The 17,076-nt window shown below is 39.1% G+C and overlaps 1 protein-coding gene across 1 annotated transcript; it reads left to right on the plus strand.

The window, feature by feature from the left end:
• The first annotated feature begins 2,317 nt into the window (after positions 1-2,317).
• Positions 2,318-17,076, plus strand: LOC129185499 (syndecan-2-like). Its single transcript, XM_054782655.1, has 5 exons — positions 2,318-2,582; positions 11,457-11,577; positions 14,306-14,469; positions 14,548-14,815; positions 14,893-17,076. Exons 1-5 carry the CDS (start codon positions 2,532-2,534, stop codon positions 15,054-15,056), a joined length of 768 nt encoding a protein of 255 aa, XP_054638630.1. The 5' UTR covers positions 2,318-2,531; the 3' UTR covers positions 15,057-17,076.

The raw sequence follows: 17,076 nt of genomic DNA on the forward strand, positions 1-17,076 counted from the left end.
AAAATGCATATATTTTGGCAAAATGCTTTGAAGAGACTGACTCATTTAAATTGGGGGAAAAATATGCATGTTTAAATATTGCATACAATAAAATATATCCATCCATCCACTTTCTATACCACTTCTCCTAATTAGGGTCGCGGGGGTATGCTGGAGCCTATCCCAGCCAACTTCGGTACACCCTTGACTGGTCGCCAGCCAATCGCGGGGACAATAAAATATATTGCCTTGAAAATGAGTAATTTAAATACAAAATCAAAATAAATCTGCCTCGTTTTTTTTGCGGGCTCCTCTGAACCCTTTCCTGAATCCAGAGGAACCGGGTGCGTCAGCCATTTATCCATTTGCTTGTAGGTAGCGGCTGTTGTGATTTTGGCACAGATGTGCCACAGGTTATTGTCTCCATGTGGAAACTAGTCGCACACACATTCCATTTTACTGTCTCATAATATGAAAGGACAGAATATTTACTTATCTTGGAAATGTATTCAATGTTTCCACATATCCCCTGCAATTTGCTTGCATACCACTAGGGGTATGCATACACCTGGTTGGGAGTCACTGTCCTACGTGTTTAAAGCAAGTATATTTACATAACATCACAGCAAAGGTAAAAACAAACAATAACGAGGGAGGGGGTAGTGTTATGTGAGGTAGAACAGACCTATTACAGTCCTATTGCATATATTAACACAGGAAAGTCTGGCAAATGAATACAAAAGACTAGGTGGAATAGTTAAAACAACATTTTATTTACTCAAGGCATGTTCTTATGACAGTTTAAAGTGAAACATGTAATTTACATCAAAAGGTCAACAGGTCAAGCCGAGACAGAGCACACACTAAACCACATGTGTCAATGGAGGGCAGAGACACTGCAGGTTTTCTCGCCAACCAGTTTACACAGCAAGCTCCCTCTCTCAAATTGGAGGTGTTGAGCGTTAAAATCATCAGCTTTAGTGACTGGCTGGAGAGAAAACAGTGTCTCGGCCCTCCATAACACGAGTTTGACACACCTGCACTAAACGAACTTTTAGAGCAGTGCCAAACTTCATAAAAACTGGCCATGGCTAAGCAAGACACGCGATGATTTTATCCGGCGCTAAAATGAGCATTCAGACAGTAACATGAGAGCCAAAAATACTTAACCTACGAGAGAGCATTAGGCATAACAACGCAGCAGCGGCTTACTGAAGAACAAGATGTAAACAGTTAGCCTACTACAAGTATAAACGTAGCAATATGCACATGATCCACAAAAGATACTGTACCTTCATTGCTCCAACAGGGCAGCAGAATTGATCTGCACATCTCAGGTGCCAGTGACACACCAACAGAGTGAACAATAGACTTACACACTTTAAAAGCAAGCTAACTAGTACAGCAGTGTACTTTGGCTTTAGACAGTGAAATAAACCACCCCAATGCAATACATACACTTGTTTTTAACATATATTTTTTTACACTGCAAACACCAGCAGAGACACACACCTATCATTTCAGTAGCGAGGCACCCTTGGAGAATGCAGTCAAATGCGCTGCATGCTTTAAATAGGAAAAAAGTAGAGCCATCTGGTGGACAAAAAATTTAACGGTAGTAGTCCAAAAATTAGGAGGAACAAGTGTGTATTTTGTTGTGTAGCATTGTCATTTTAGGCTAATTTGAAGAACAGAGATGATAATGCTAAGGAAAAAAAAGTTACCTACTGTAGATTCCTTGCATGATGGTCTACTGGTTAGCAAGTCAGCCTCACAGTAAGGAGATTGAGGGTTTGAATCTCTACTAGAGCATCTCTGTGTGGAGTTTGCGTGTTCTAGTTCTTATGCTTGCATGGGTTTTTTCTGGGTACATCCCAAAAAACATGCACCTCAGTTTAACTGGATACTCTAATTGTCCATAGGTGTGAATAGTTGTCAATACAGTACATGCCCTGTGATTGGCTTAGCAACCAGTCCAGTCACCCACGGTCAGTTATGATTGAATGAGGCTCCAGCTCACCAGTGACTCTAATGTGGACAAGTGATATAAAAAGTGAACAAATTTAAACGCAGCCAAAAAAAAGTCACAAAATGTCCCAATAGTCCCTAAAGAGAAATATATAAGATTGACAATATTTAACAACGGGGTTGGAGCTGGATTCTATCGAGAATTTTAATAAAATATATGATCATTTAAAATATCTTTGTTGAAGAAAACCGTTTAAAATTGAGAAAATTGTAAATCAAACCCCTCACTTACGTTACGCTTCGTGTGACGTCATGACGTAATTGCGTCATATTGGCGTCACGCTGCCTTTGCCAGACCAAACAACTTTTCCAGACTGTGAGTCTGAATTCCACATCGCGACTCGTCCAGCTGCGGAACACCGAGAGGCAAGATTTATCAAGATTGTCGGAAAAAGAAAGCAACCGAAGCGCGACGACCATAGACTTTAAAGGACTTAACACTAATTCGAGTACATATACATTTCCTTTTCGGCACTTTAAATTGTTTTTTTCTTCACTATACCGCCGTCTCGCTGAAAATTGAGATGAGGACTTTGTGGTTGTTGTTCCTGGTCGGGCTGGCCGTCAGTGAAAAAGTAAGTTTGCTTTTACTTGACCCTTACAGCTTCCTTTTTAATTTAATATCAAATGTATATGATGAGCCTCTACGTGTTGCCCTGTTTTATCGAAAAAAGGAGTTCTTCACTGTGCTCTTGTATTTTTTTTCTTTTCTAATTGGGCCACCTGGACTATTAACTTTGTTTAAAACACTTAACAAACACGATATGCCTGCTTGTTTACAAAAACAACTGACAACAACTTTTAGATATATGTTGTTTGTTTGCCGAATATTCAGCCAAAGCCTTTTCAGCCCATGTGTAAGTGCCTGGATTGGTGTCAAGTTCACACAGAGCCAGTCTGTTCTTTACTTTTCACGAAAAACAAACTGACTTATTCTCACCCACGCACCTTGGGTTAAGCTTGATGGTAAACCAAGTTTAGTCCAAATGCTGCCTGAGGCCATTTTTTTCCCTCAACAACAAAACAGCAATCTGTTTTCTCCTCTGTGCATCTGCCGTAAAGCTGGAAAACACCTGGAAGTTTGCTGAAGTTGACCTCTGATCTATTTCCAACATAGGACAAACGGTAAAAAAAGGTACAATTCGGTAAAAGTATTTGGGAACAATGCCATCGTTCTCAAAAAAGAATGGTAATTACGAATCATGGGCTGTGTATTGTGAACAGCAAGCCAGTTGAAACCCGAGACTGTTATTGAAGAGAGGGTTTATAAAGTTTCCCCACCTACAGTACATACTGTATAAGGCCTTCAGATCTTGAAATGAGTATTGAAAATAAATCAGAAGACGGACGAACAGTCTTTCAGATGTTGAGATAGAGCCTCACATCCTGAGATCCCAGTCCTAAAATTGCTGGGTGTGATGCTTATGTCGTATATTCAAACTGTCTTTGTTGGCAAGCATGGCTCTAGAATGACTGGTTAGTCAACGGCAATGCTGCTCCAAAGTGAGTGATGAATGTTGAAAGAGGGCTTTCTGCTCATGACAGGATCTGAGCTGTTTTTTGTGTCATCTTCTGGATGGATGACTCACGGTGAGTCCCTCTGGGCTAGCCCAGACAAGCTTTGAGCTGCGTGGGATACATGTTGAAAATTTGGGAGCCATAGTAGGACACCTGCTTGCATTGTTGTGTCCCACTTGGTAAACTGAGGGACATGCTTCATTTACAGTCATACATCCACATTAAATAACTTTCAGCGCCCGGAACATGGGTCAAGGTTTTATTTGGATCACATTAAAATGTTGTGTTTGTAACAAGGCATGCGCCGATCAGGTTTTTATGCTGCCGGTTCCGATCATCCACGACTGAAATCGGCTGATACCGATCACATGGATTAATTATAAATTTTTCAATTTACTTATGATAAGTGCTCTTGGCCAGGGATGCCGTATAAAGGGGAAAAGTCGGGACAATTCCAAGGTCCCTTGACTGCCAGGGGGCCAAAAAAATAGGTAATTACCCAAGCACTGTCCAAAGCGCAAGTGCAGAGCGGAAGTTATGTTTTTGCTGGTGTTTATCTGTTTGTTTGTGTTTAAAATAACTTGAAAAGTTATTAGTAAGGAATTGTCAGAAATGGAAGAACTGACTTAATTTTGGTGGTGATCCGGCTCACCGTCTGGATCAATGAATTTTTTTAAATGATTCTTTAAAATTGAGAGAGAGGACTATTTTCGACATTTGTGCATATAACTCCACAAAAAATGGTCAGATCACTTTGGAAAAAAAAAATACAGGACAAGTTTCTACAAAGACTGACCCACTAAATGTAGGATTAATTATTTTGGTGTGAATCGTAATATGGGGGGAACTATGGCGCTTGGCGGAGGTGTGTGCTCTGAGTGCTTCTCTAGTTACTAATAAAATTAGTAATTAATAAATATGGGAGGGGGCAACGTGATGTTTTTTTTTTTTCCTTGGCTGTACCACTGCTATATGATATGAAAAAACAAACCATAAAATTAACTTAATTTAGACAAAAACATATTTGAATTACTTTTTGAAGAGAACATATAACACTGGTGAAACCTCCAGAGGATGAGATTTCATATTTCAGGAGACTTTGGATGTGAGAGTACATTGGTGGAGCTTTAGCAGGACTTCCAGGTACGTGAGAGAGCAGTTTGCAAACCCGGCTGGTCATCTCGTTCGATGCATTCAATTATTTTTCGGGTTATGTGCTTAGCCTTCTGACTGTCACACACATGCGTGCGAGTGTTCTCTGCCGTTTGACTGATGAGCACACCGTGAGCCTCGAAAACTCACCATATTCCGTCAAGTGTTTGCTCTCCAAATTTGTCGTATTAAAATAAAGCTTTTTAACGTGCTAGCCCGCAAGATGGTTTTCGTGGCATGTGTTGGTAGTTAAGTCCACACGGCAGACATGTTTTGGCGTGTGCGCTGTGAAGCTAAGTGGGAGAAGCACGCTGCCCAAGATGTTAGTTCGGGCAAGACACTACACTGCATGCATGGATCGCTGCGTGCTGCAAAAGTACTAGCAGCAGGTTATTGGCTTTTGTGATCGCTGTTGAAAGGCATTTATCGGCATATGCCGATCACATGATTTTTCACAGAAATCAGCCGATACTGATCGGTCGCCGATCGATCAGAGCATCCATATTTGTAACAGCACTTGACATTTCAACATGGACCAAATATTGAGGAAGTAATAACATTTTTTATCATATTGAGCACAATTCAAAGGACGGGGAAGAGTTTGTTTTACGTATAACCTCCTTGTATGGGATACGATACATGGGGGTCGTCTATAACCATGCATTTCTAGTTATTCTTAACCTTTATGGTCAAATTATGTGAGTGTAAAGTAGCAGGGTTGCCTTGTGCATTTTTGTCATACATTGTAATGTTTTTTTGCGAGAAAGAACTAATTAGACACATTAATATTGCTACATCGATAAATCTGCATCTGTGAATGTGATTGCACTCAAGTGGGCACAGGCCAGCTGACTCTCTTGATTTTTACTTCCTTAGTCTTACTTTCTTCCTGGTGGATTTTCACACCAGTGTACAACTTAATCTGAAAGCTACCCAAAGCAAACACATTACATTAGGTTACAGTCATTTCTGATGACTTGTAACTCGGAATTTTAGTTTGGTGTCACCTCACGACTGTTTCATCATCACAGTGTTCATAATTGAATGAATTGAAAGGAACTGGACAAATGTTGAAGATGACATCATCTACATTACGAGGACATAAAAGACAACCCCCGCATGACTAGGCGCAGCTTGAAGTCATCAAGAATCGACAATCAAAACTCTACAGTGATAACATAGATCATGCCAAAGTCAACAATGTTAATGCATGCATACATTGCATTCAGTGAATGTGGACAATAAGTTATGACTTCATCAATATTCACCAATTATTCATGAATTCTGTCAAATTTTTTACTCCAGTATATTTATTCTCAATGTCCTTGCTTTACATATCTTTATTTAATGTACCTACTTATTCAAACTTATTTCTTTTGTATTTATTAACAATCTATTTCTATTTTCTTTATGAAATTGTAATCTTTATTTTTATTCTTATTTTTTATCATTTTTATTGCTTGCTCTTAACACTGCATAGGTGTATAATGTAATTTTCAAAATTTTACTTTTTCGACAATTTCCTTTCTTTTCACACAGTGAACAAAATGTAAATGACAAAACAAAATATAAGCAAACAAAATATTGTCAGTGTCAGCAAGTACAAAACATGGTGTGAATGAATTATCAGCAATGTACATGGGGAAGGGGTAGGATTAAATGTACATACAGTCATAGAAAAATGAGTAGAGATAGATAAGATAAAGCCGCCACACCTTAAAAATGAGTTGTTGTTTTTTTTCCAAACTTGAAAACGATTTTAAGTCATATAGTGTATGACTGGATATACAGTACTGTATATGCTATATTGATACATACATAGCTAACTATTTACACACATACTGACCACAATTAGTTTAAAAACAATATAAAATATAATAAAAATGTCTTACGACACTTTATTTTGACAATCATGCACCAAAATCGCCTTTCTGCCGTGTTGCCACTTGCACATGTGTGACCAGATAAAAGTATGCGACACGTCATGTGTTGATTTTCACTTTGTTTGCTATTATTGAGACAATGGAAAAATGGCCCGTAAAATGTGTAGTCAATTGACGACAGCTTGTCACAGGCTAACCCCATCTATGCCAGCGTTTTGATCGCTCACGTTTTAATCTCATGTGACTTTCTGGCATTTTTGAATTACACATTTTGCCTGGCTGGAAGCAGCTAGCTAGTTCGCGTTTGTCCCACGGGCGAGCTACAAGTTGCTATCATGTTCATGGTAATTTACCATAATTTCCGGTGTATAGGCCACACCGGACTATAAGCCGCACATGTCCACGTCATGGCATATTGTGACGTGTACGGGGCCGTGAGGACCAGGTAGTTCTTTATTTGACAGAAGCCAATCACAAGCTACAAGGGAACTCACAACAAGCTTATCAACCCATTGGAAATCGTATGTACATTCTATAAGGGTCATTTCTCTACAGTCTGACTCATGGTGCCATCTTAGAAAGAAGGGTAAAATCATCACATAGTAACTTAACACTCAAAAGGTAGGTAAGAAATATACACGGCAAGTACCAATACGAGTTTAGAATAAAACACAACTACTTTAATATGCGGCAGAGCGAATGTTGACCTGCGAATAGATGCGGATTTCTACTCTACAAGAGCAGTGTTTGGTTATGCTGCTATAATGCTGGCGATGACAGCCTTGTGTACTTATGGTGGTTATACAACCATGTTCCCATTCTGCTCTGTCATTATTACTGACTTGCAGCCCATGGGAGAAATATACTCCTGACTAACTTTTTTTTTTTTTACTAGGAGTGCAAGCAGAAAATGTAGGGGCGCACACCGATACTGTCTTGCAAAGTAAATATTCACATTTCCTCTTATTTTCCCTGTATTACTGCTAAATACTCAAACAATTAATGACATCTGTCTTCTCTAGCCACGCTCCTTCTGTCCATAGCTTCTGGAAGGCATCAAAACGTACTTTTTATGCATTTCCACATCGTGTCAGCATTTGAGACCAAATATGAGCTGAAAGGAAAACGGTAAAACTAACTAAAGTCTATCTGTTCAGCGTAGGAGAATGTTATATGGTGCTTTCAAGGACCGGCGAACAAAGTGGGACGGGTCGCTGCTCGCAACCAACAACATATACATGCAAAATGGGATTTGTATTTGTATATTATTTTTAAAATAAAGTCCCATATTTCAAAAATTTACATCAATTTACATAAAATTCAATGTAGTTATTTACAAATGTGTATTTTTTGTTCTTCATTGCACCTGAAAGCTCCCAGTTCGGCCCCGCCCATTGACCGTTACCGGCCCGTGGCCCGGTGGTCTAGCTGCCGCCAGAGAGACAGTGGAGCCAGACAAAATGTGTAACCAAAGATGATAGAATAGTTGGAACTTCAATGCAAGTCAAGCGTGAGCGGTCACACACGCTGGCATCGATAGACTGAGACTGTGACAAGCTGTCGTCAATTTACGACACATTTCACAGACTATTTTTCATTCTCACTGTAATAAGGGACGTCCCTGGTCAGCTCAATACGGAACACATACTTTTATCTGGTCGCATATGTCTCATATTTTAGTTGCAAAATGCGGCCATTCAGTCGCAGTCAGCAGCCCTGATTTTACTGTAATGCAGTAAGGCCAAGTAGTAAAATGGAATTATTTATTGCAAGAGCAAAATCATGCATTTCCCCGTGCCACGCTTTAGGCCGCTGCATATGTGCAGTGTTTTACTGCTGCGACCAAGCTATTTCCTTCATACTCTTCTCCTCAGGACGAAGCACCAGGCAACCAGATGGGTATATACTGTATGATGTGCGTATGTTTTCCAGATGTTTGCTTTTCTTCTAAACCCGCATGCATTATAGAAACTTTCTGGCACGGGGCAAGATAGTGAAACTTTTTTGTTGCATTTTATTCTGTTAAATTGTCTCTGTAATAAATCTTTGTACACACAATCTTTCCATAGGTTCTTTTTAGCATTCTGTAGTTCATCTGTTTGATCAGATATCTATGTATGCTTACTGTATGAGAGGAACATTTTGGAAGATGGGAGCCTGTTTAGTAGTTAAAAGCACCTGAGGTCACAGTAAGACTAGCCTCTATCGCCTTAAAAGGGAATCCTACTTTCTTTCACCACATATTAACTGTTCCTCTAGTAAGTAGACACTGGTGTTAGATGAAGACCAGTGGCAATAGCCAAGCTTTTCAATGAAAGCATCATGGCAGAGCAATTTTACAAGTCATTTCCAGCCACCGGTAGTGTTCCATCCCTCAACAATAAGAAACTCCTCAAACATGCTTTTCCTGGGTGGTTAAAGGTCCTGCATACAGCTTTCGGGGTAGTGTGTTGGTTGTTTTTTGTTTTTTTTAGCTAGCAGGATTACACAGGATCAACTAATCAATTATTATTAAATATTGTTTTTCCATGCCAGTGTCATATTGAGCAGAATAATGCTTCCCGGAGAAGTTGTGCCATTGTGAAGGTTTTTGTCATGTTGCTGTTCTTCAGACTGAAAACTAGTTGAGACTAAATCAACAGCGCCTTTGCTGCTTGCAGCCAAGCGCACCCAATTTCTTCAAGACACGATTAAACAATCCAGTCCATGCCCATCCCTAGTCCGCACATACCTTAAGAACCAGGAAGTACCCTGATGCCTAACAAATGAACAGGCAAACGGGCACAACTATGGCGCACCACAATGTTTTGGTCACATTAGATAGAGAAATGTATTTTCTCTCTTTACCATTTGGTCACAATGGAATTTTTCCCCACACCCAAGAATGAAAAATGATACGCTCCTGCCAACTTATATAATGGTCTGTGAGCCAGGAAGTAACCCGCTAACAAAGCAGATGGACAAACAAACACAAATGCTATTATGTACAATTGTTAACAATTCAACTTTGGTGAAGGTCTGCTGGCTACTAAAGACAGTTGTTCAGGTATAGTGTACAGGTACTTCAAATAAAAACAATATTGCACAAAATAGCCTGTAAACATTTTTCAGCACCTTTTTAAAAAAAGAAAATGCTTCAAGTACAAGGAAAACATACTTCTAAAGATAAAGAAAGTATTTCAAATTTAAAAGTTTCTTTGCAATAGTCCCATGCAACAGACCGTAAAATGTGCAAAACAGTGCTGAAAGCAGTCAATTTTGTTTATTTTCACTTAAATGACATAAAAGATGCAAAGAACAGAACAACTGGTGTCTTCTCGTATTTAGTGGCAATATTTTGTTTGGAGGTGTATTACCGCTCTTTGCTAGAATTGTTGCCCCCACACTCTGCAGAGTATAGTTGTCTGCTGATGTTTTCAATCCGAATCAAGTCCAAATGATGACTAGTGCACCAGTCTGTTCACAGCTTCTCCTGTGGGCTTTCAGCAGTGTTTACTAATTATTAGTGGTGCACAATTATTATAGGGCCGATATGAGGAATTATGATGCCATACAGATAAATCCGATCACATTAAAAAAAATAGCTCCGGTAGGCGATTATTAAAAAAAAAAAAAAAAAAAAAACTTTTGAGGAGACATTACATGTACTGTGTTATAGATGGGTTAGTGTGAGTAAGACGAACGCTTTTTTGGTGACGTGCTGCAAACGGCTTGTCACAACTTCCCATGAGCTCACTTGTAAACAAACATGGCATCGATCGTGTGGGACTTCTCATCTTTTTCGCCAAATGCCCCAAATGCTTTGCAAATTCCACGATAAGGGGAAAAAAACATCGAGCTTCAATACATAAAAACCTTATCAGCCACCTGAAACTCCAGCTACTCCTCACTATGATGCCATGGCCTCGGGCTTTTTCCTATGGCCGCAGTGTTTGAAAAGTGCAAAAACGTTTGCCATATACAACCCGAGATACCAGCTTTTGTTGACTAGTCAACCCCCGTGGAGCCATGTTTTTAAAAAAATTTTAATTGTCGTGATGTCACGATATTCGATAAGGACAGTTTGTCAAAACCAGCGGTATTTGAGTCGTTGAGTCATTCTACTAGACATGTTTGTGATCTGTATTTTTCACCGTGGCTTAAAAGTAAACTACACTTTACAACCATAGGGGGAGCCCTAGAGCAGAACAATTCAGTTATTCATTACCGCCACTTTAAATGTAACTGAGTTTTGTGGATTTTTGTTTTGACTTAATAAGCGAGGCATCAACTTTCTTGGGTTTTGAAAGCCTCTTCTACCATTTCAACAATGGCAACTCATGACAAAGTGTAACTTATTTCACAATGTGAAGATACACATCTGCTTTGTGCATACTCACTAAATTGCTACTCTCTTTATCAGATAAGTTATTGTGCGACATTTTATTACCGTGTCTTCTTGTGTGTTTTCAGCACCTGTTTTATAAGAAGCTCCCTTAGCTTCCTTTCTCCGTGTTAGCACCTGTGTTAGTGGAAGCATAGCATGCATACCAGACATGCATACTTCACGTCTCAATGGGCTACATTCATCCCTGTGTGTGTTTGCCCGTGTGTTTCTTACGGAATGTCAGCTTAGTATTACGCTACATTCTATAAAGATAATGCTTCCATAATATTCACGAATGGAGCATATTCATTATTAACCCAACAAGAGCCTTGGCAATTAATACTGTAAATGACAACTGCATGTGTGCCATGATGTTTGAAACTATGTACTTCCTCTGATCAACAATAATAGGTGTTTTGAGTTTCAACTATTCAAAGGCTCTCTGTTAGTGTGGATGACCTTTTCCCTCTTCCTCTTTGTAGGTGATAGTCATGGGAATGAGTAGTAATACTGTGTTTTTCCCCCCTCAGATGCTGGTCTCTTCCCAGTCATTTATGGGAGATGACATTTATATCGAGGGTCAAACATCAGGTGAGCTCCCAATAGATGATGAAGATGGGGATGGCTCAGGCTCAGGATCCGGAGACTATGGTAAGGGTGATGATGATCTCTTGCCAGTAGATAGGTGTGGCCTTTTTACCTAAATCACAAAGTACATTTGTATTGTCATTAATTGGACTTGCTTACACATTATGATAAATACTTGTATGTTCCGTCAATTGTGCACCAAATGTTTGTTCCGGGGTTGATATGCATTAGGTGGGGTTTCTTAGAAGCCAGCAGATGCAAAGTACATTTCACCTTTTATTTGAAATTAGTCATCTTTATGCCTCTCGGGGGAGAACTTTTTGTGTGATCAGAAGACAAATTTGTGGTTTTATAAAATCTGGGTGTACTAAAAGTCAGGTTGCGTGTCCAAGCAACCATGTTGTAAACATCCAGAGTGCACATTCTAACACCTTCCGATGCCAAAATGAGGTTCTCGCTCACTATTATGAAATAGTACATTGCTGTGAAAAAGTCTTGTTTTAATTATCTTCTTCATGGCAGTCCTTTTGACATGTCGTAAAACAATAAATAGCAGCAGACAGTTAACTAAATTACACACATTTCCACACAAGGGAAAATGCAGGTGCTAAGAGGGAACACTTAAGTTTAAGTGAGGATCTGGATGTAGACGTGTTTCAGTCACTGTGGCATCAATGGAACCATCCACCACCCAGAATCATAACAGCATCACCCTTGTTTTCCTCGTCTTCCATTAAACAGGAAGTCGCCTGTTTGCTAACAAACAGATATATTTATAACAGATATAGATAATAGATAGATATAGATATCATTAATAGTTAATAGGATTCTAGTTTCAGCAGAACCTTAAAATTTCATGACAGCTTGTTCTAGGATGCCTGCTGACCTTCCTTTTCCCAAAGGAAACAATAAAAGTAATCTGTTTCACAGTTAAACCATCACAATCAAGAAACTTTTAACTACACACGCAATGTGTTAACCAACTTTTTAATATTCTTAACGATCATGCAGGCGTAAAAGAAGTTAACAGCTTTTATTATTAAAACTTAAAAACAATATAAGCGACAAGGCTGACATGAAATAAAAATTTTAAGCCAGGTAAAATGTAATGTTAGCAGCTTTGATGGCGGATTTTCCTTACAGTATGGCTGATATTGTTGACTTATTCACACTGTAATGAATAGCCACAGAGGCTTTACAGAAATGTCCATAGCTGATGTCATATTGTTCTTCTCTAATTGCTAGGCTGCACTTGATGTCACATCACATCTGGCTGCAGTCGTAACCGGCCCAAGCAGATGGGAGTCAAACAAGCTTATTCATAGTGAGATGTCAAGTGAAGTCAGAGCAAAAACGCACAAATGAGCAAACGTGCTGTTCTTGCATGTGGAATTTGTTCAAATAGGATTTTCGGGAAAAGTTATGACTAAGATAATCCATCATAAAGGGAAAAAAGTTCAAGAAACGCAGAAAAGGGCTACTGGACCTGTCTCTCTCGTTGAGTGCAGCCAAGCAACATTTATACTAAAACCAAAGTTAAAATACTGCTGGAACAAGGAAATGGGAAATTCCAAAAAAAGAATTACCTCACTATAGATATGCCATTTCCTTATACCGCCTCATCTAAATGCTCCAACTGTATAAGTGCCCAATTATTCAAGAAACACCATTAATATACCACCAAGATTACAACTCCTGCTCTGTTACATGAAAGTAAGATGGAAAAGTGGAAAAGTAACATATAAAAGACGAAGGGAGTGGCGTCCTTCACTCGTCATTACCACAAGACTACGAGGGTTGCGATTGTATTGTTTATAGCAAAATGGAATGGAATGGAATGGAAAAACTGGAATGGAAAAACTTAAATAATGAATGCAGACTGACATGGTGTTAGAACCTAGATAGACATGTTAGAAGCATTTGCTACATTCATTATGTTTGACGCGAAAGATGAGCGCTGTTTGACGGGCTTGTTTTCAACTTTTTCATGTCTTTATACAACACACCATGCACACTCGCACAATTGAAGAAAGATACTGAGTTTGTATGTGCCCATAATTAATCTGTGCCCCCCAAGTATCATACCAAAATTGACTCGGACTACCTCTAGGTCACGTAGTTGCAGCGCAGCAATATTGTAAACCAGTTAAGACTGATTCAACAGTACCTCTGCTCCTGAAGCCAAGTAGTGTGCTCCAGTTTGCTATAAGACATGATTAATCAACAATTCATTTCACATAATTGTCAGAGACGGTAATGCTCAACAAATTAATTTTATACCCTAACTGATTTTATACCCATTTCTGCGCACAACCACTCACTGCATGTTGTTAACATTAACATACACGTGCTCACACACACATGCTCGCGCACACACACACACACACACACACACACACACACACACACACACATGCTCGCACACACACACACACACACACACACACACACACAGACGGCTTCATGCGTCGCCTGAATTCTCGTGCCTCGTCTTAAAGGGACCACACACATACGCATATACACAATGCATAGCAAGCTCCTTTCTCAAATCTATGGTTGTCATCTCATTTTGCACTCTAACTTGCTTTAATCTGTACTGTTAAATGATGAAGTCTGATGTTTTAAATGATGTTTTTCCGCAACTTTTCTGTCATATTTTCCCCAAAACGACATCTGGGCCGATCACTGCATACATTAGTCATTAAAGCATTACTGTAACAACAAATCTTATGGTGAGGTGTAGACTAAATGTAAAACACTGGAAAGTGACTCATACAAATGTGTTGTATAGACAAAGAGGACAAGGAGACGATAAACATCACAGAGTTATTCAACGTGGCCAAGAGCGAAGACACGCTTCCAACTCAGTCGGCGGCAGATTCTGCCCGCAATCCAACAACCAAAGTGGTGGACACTGAGACAACACCGTTCACAGAGGACACTAAAGTCAAGGAGGTAAAAATACTTCTCATACAAACACTGCTGCTGAAAGCCTTTTACACCTATTTCTAATGGCTGCTTGTCCCCTTTTAGGTGCCAGTTAAGGACCCAGTGGCTGACTTGTTCACCCACCCTCCCAGTCTGAGCACCACCTCTGAGGCCATTAGCACCAAAGAAGCAGATGAGGACAACAGCCTGGATAGGTGGGACGACTCCAAAACGAAAGTGAAAGACAGCAGAGCTAAAGTCACAAATGAAATTCTGACAAATGAGGTTGACGATGGTCAAGGCAGCAGACTATTTTACCCTCCTGATGATGTTACATCTGAGAGCATGTGGGAGAGGACGGAGGTGCTGGCAGGTAAGCACATTTTTAATAAAGTAAGCTACTTTCATGGAAATAAATCCAAAATTTAAAATTTTACGTGTCTCTTCCAGCGGTGATAGCATGCGTGGTGGTCGGATTGCTCTGTGCCATCTTTCTGTTGGTCCTCCTCGCCTACCGCATGAAGAAGAAGGACGAAGGCAGTTACGATCTAGGCGACACCAAACTGTCCACAACAGCTTATCAGAAAGCACCTACCAAGGAGTTTTACGCCTGAACTGACCAATAGAGACTCAAAAGGATACCATAACCTGCCAGTTTGGACTGAGAACGGCGCATCCTTTTTTTCCTTTCTTGCATCTTCAACAGCAACAGCAATCTCCTCTGCACCCTCTGTCCTCTTTGCTATCTTTACACATCTCAGTCTTTAGTCTGCACAATTGTCAGGATGGGTGAATTCTATTAATCACGTCATTATAATCTTAAAAAGGAGTTTGGCATCAATCAGAAAGGCTTTTAAGAGTATCCCAGGATCACAGCCATTCTAGTCAGGAAAATTGGTATTTCACACTGTGCCTTAATAGACCCACACTGCCTACCTACAATGGACTTGCTTCTGCAGCTTGTTGGTCTCAGCTTGGCTAAACGGTAATGAGGAAGTTGGCTGAAACCAAAGAATAGGACAGCTTCAGTATGGTTTGAATGCTGTTGTGAAATGGTACTACATATGCAAAGTATTCCAAAGAGTAATCAATTTTTCCCTTTTTTTTTTTTTTTGTTCAAGGTCAGATTTCATGTGTTGTTACATTTCATTTAGCGCTTTTTGCTTTGACTGTAAGAATGTTTTTGTTTGCTGTCATGACAAGTGAATATCTTATTCCATATTATGTCCAGTATTGGTACGTGAGATGTGGTTGTCCTGCAGGTACTTTTTTTTTTTTTTCTTATGAATCTTATATTGTAACAGATCAATATAAATGTTCTTATGTTGACTTTGGAAATTGTAGCGTGTTTGTGATTATTTTTTGTAATGTATTTTTGAGATTTTGATTTCCAAAAGCCATTTAAAAAACATTTCAAGTTTATAGATTATATTCACACTGTCTTTGCACACACATGGTTTGTCAAACATCTAGTGAAATGTTTCATATTTACAGGACTATCTTATGTGATGACTGAGTGCAGCAAGCAAGGCCAAACCACATTCCTTTGTGACTGCCAACTGTATGCAGCTATAATAACAGGTTTGGCTGGTGTTCCGCAGTCTCGAGAGTCCTGGTCTTTTTGGACAATAAGGTGTTTCAGTCAAACACAGGCGACGAAAAAACGACAGCTTGGCCTTCAACTGTAGGTTTCCCATGTTCTAATGCAGTTATTTGTAGTTATTCTGCTATATATCTTAGCATTTACTCTGGTGCTAATCATATATCATAGCATTTTGATGTTTTGTTTGCTTTGTGGACGTAGGGAAAGCTACTTTGGAGCAGCTTTTTTTTTTTTTTTTAAAGACTTCCTATGTTTTAAAAAAAAAAAGTCAATTATTACATTGATTTAAGCTTGTTTCTTCAAATTACCACACTCAAGTAGAACACAATCACCTGTTTTCAGATTTCACTGTCAAATAGTTGTTTAATTTCACGCACCATGTATTTTTTAAGGAGTTTTGTTTCAGTTAAAACCTCAATTTTTTTATTGCAAATTTAATAGCTTCCACCTTTTGTTAGTGAGATGGCATGTTTACAAATTTTCCGTTGCCAGGCGCTCATACATTTCCAAATAATGTGTGGAAATTTGGTAAACTACCTACATTTCATGGCTGGAATAAAGAGAATGTTATGAACATTAACCCTTTGTGATTTACTGCTTATAAAACCATGTTTTATTCCTTGTAATTAAGACCGTAAAGATCTTACTTGATCAAACTGAAGCTCGAGCTGAAGTTCTAGCTCTTAAGTGGTGGCATGGTGCAAAGACCCACATATTAAAATTGTGCCTTGCTTAAAAATAAAATAAAAAAAATAATAGAAATGCAAACTCATGCACAATGTAAAGCAGTGGTCTGCTTCTGCAACATTCCTTTGGGATTGTTTAGTAATTATATGTATTAATTTATGCTACTTTAGTTTGGAATCTATGTCAAGTGTACAGTACTCATGTTTTAAGCATCTTTGTTCCTACTGATCAAATATTTTAAATGTATTTTTTTTGTTATTGGGAGGCTATGGTTCAGTTATTTGTTAGTAAACCAGCCGTACGCAATTGTCTTTTATTTGGACAATAAAAGCTATGAGAGTTGA

Source organism: Dunckerocampus dactyliophorus, chromosome 7, assembly GCF_027744805.1.
Source record: "Dunckerocampus dactyliophorus isolate RoL2022-P2 chromosome 7, RoL_Ddac_1.1, whole genome shotgun sequence".
NCBI lineage: Eukaryota > Metazoa > Chordata > Actinopteri > Syngnathiformes > Syngnathidae > Dunckerocampus > Dunckerocampus dactyliophorus.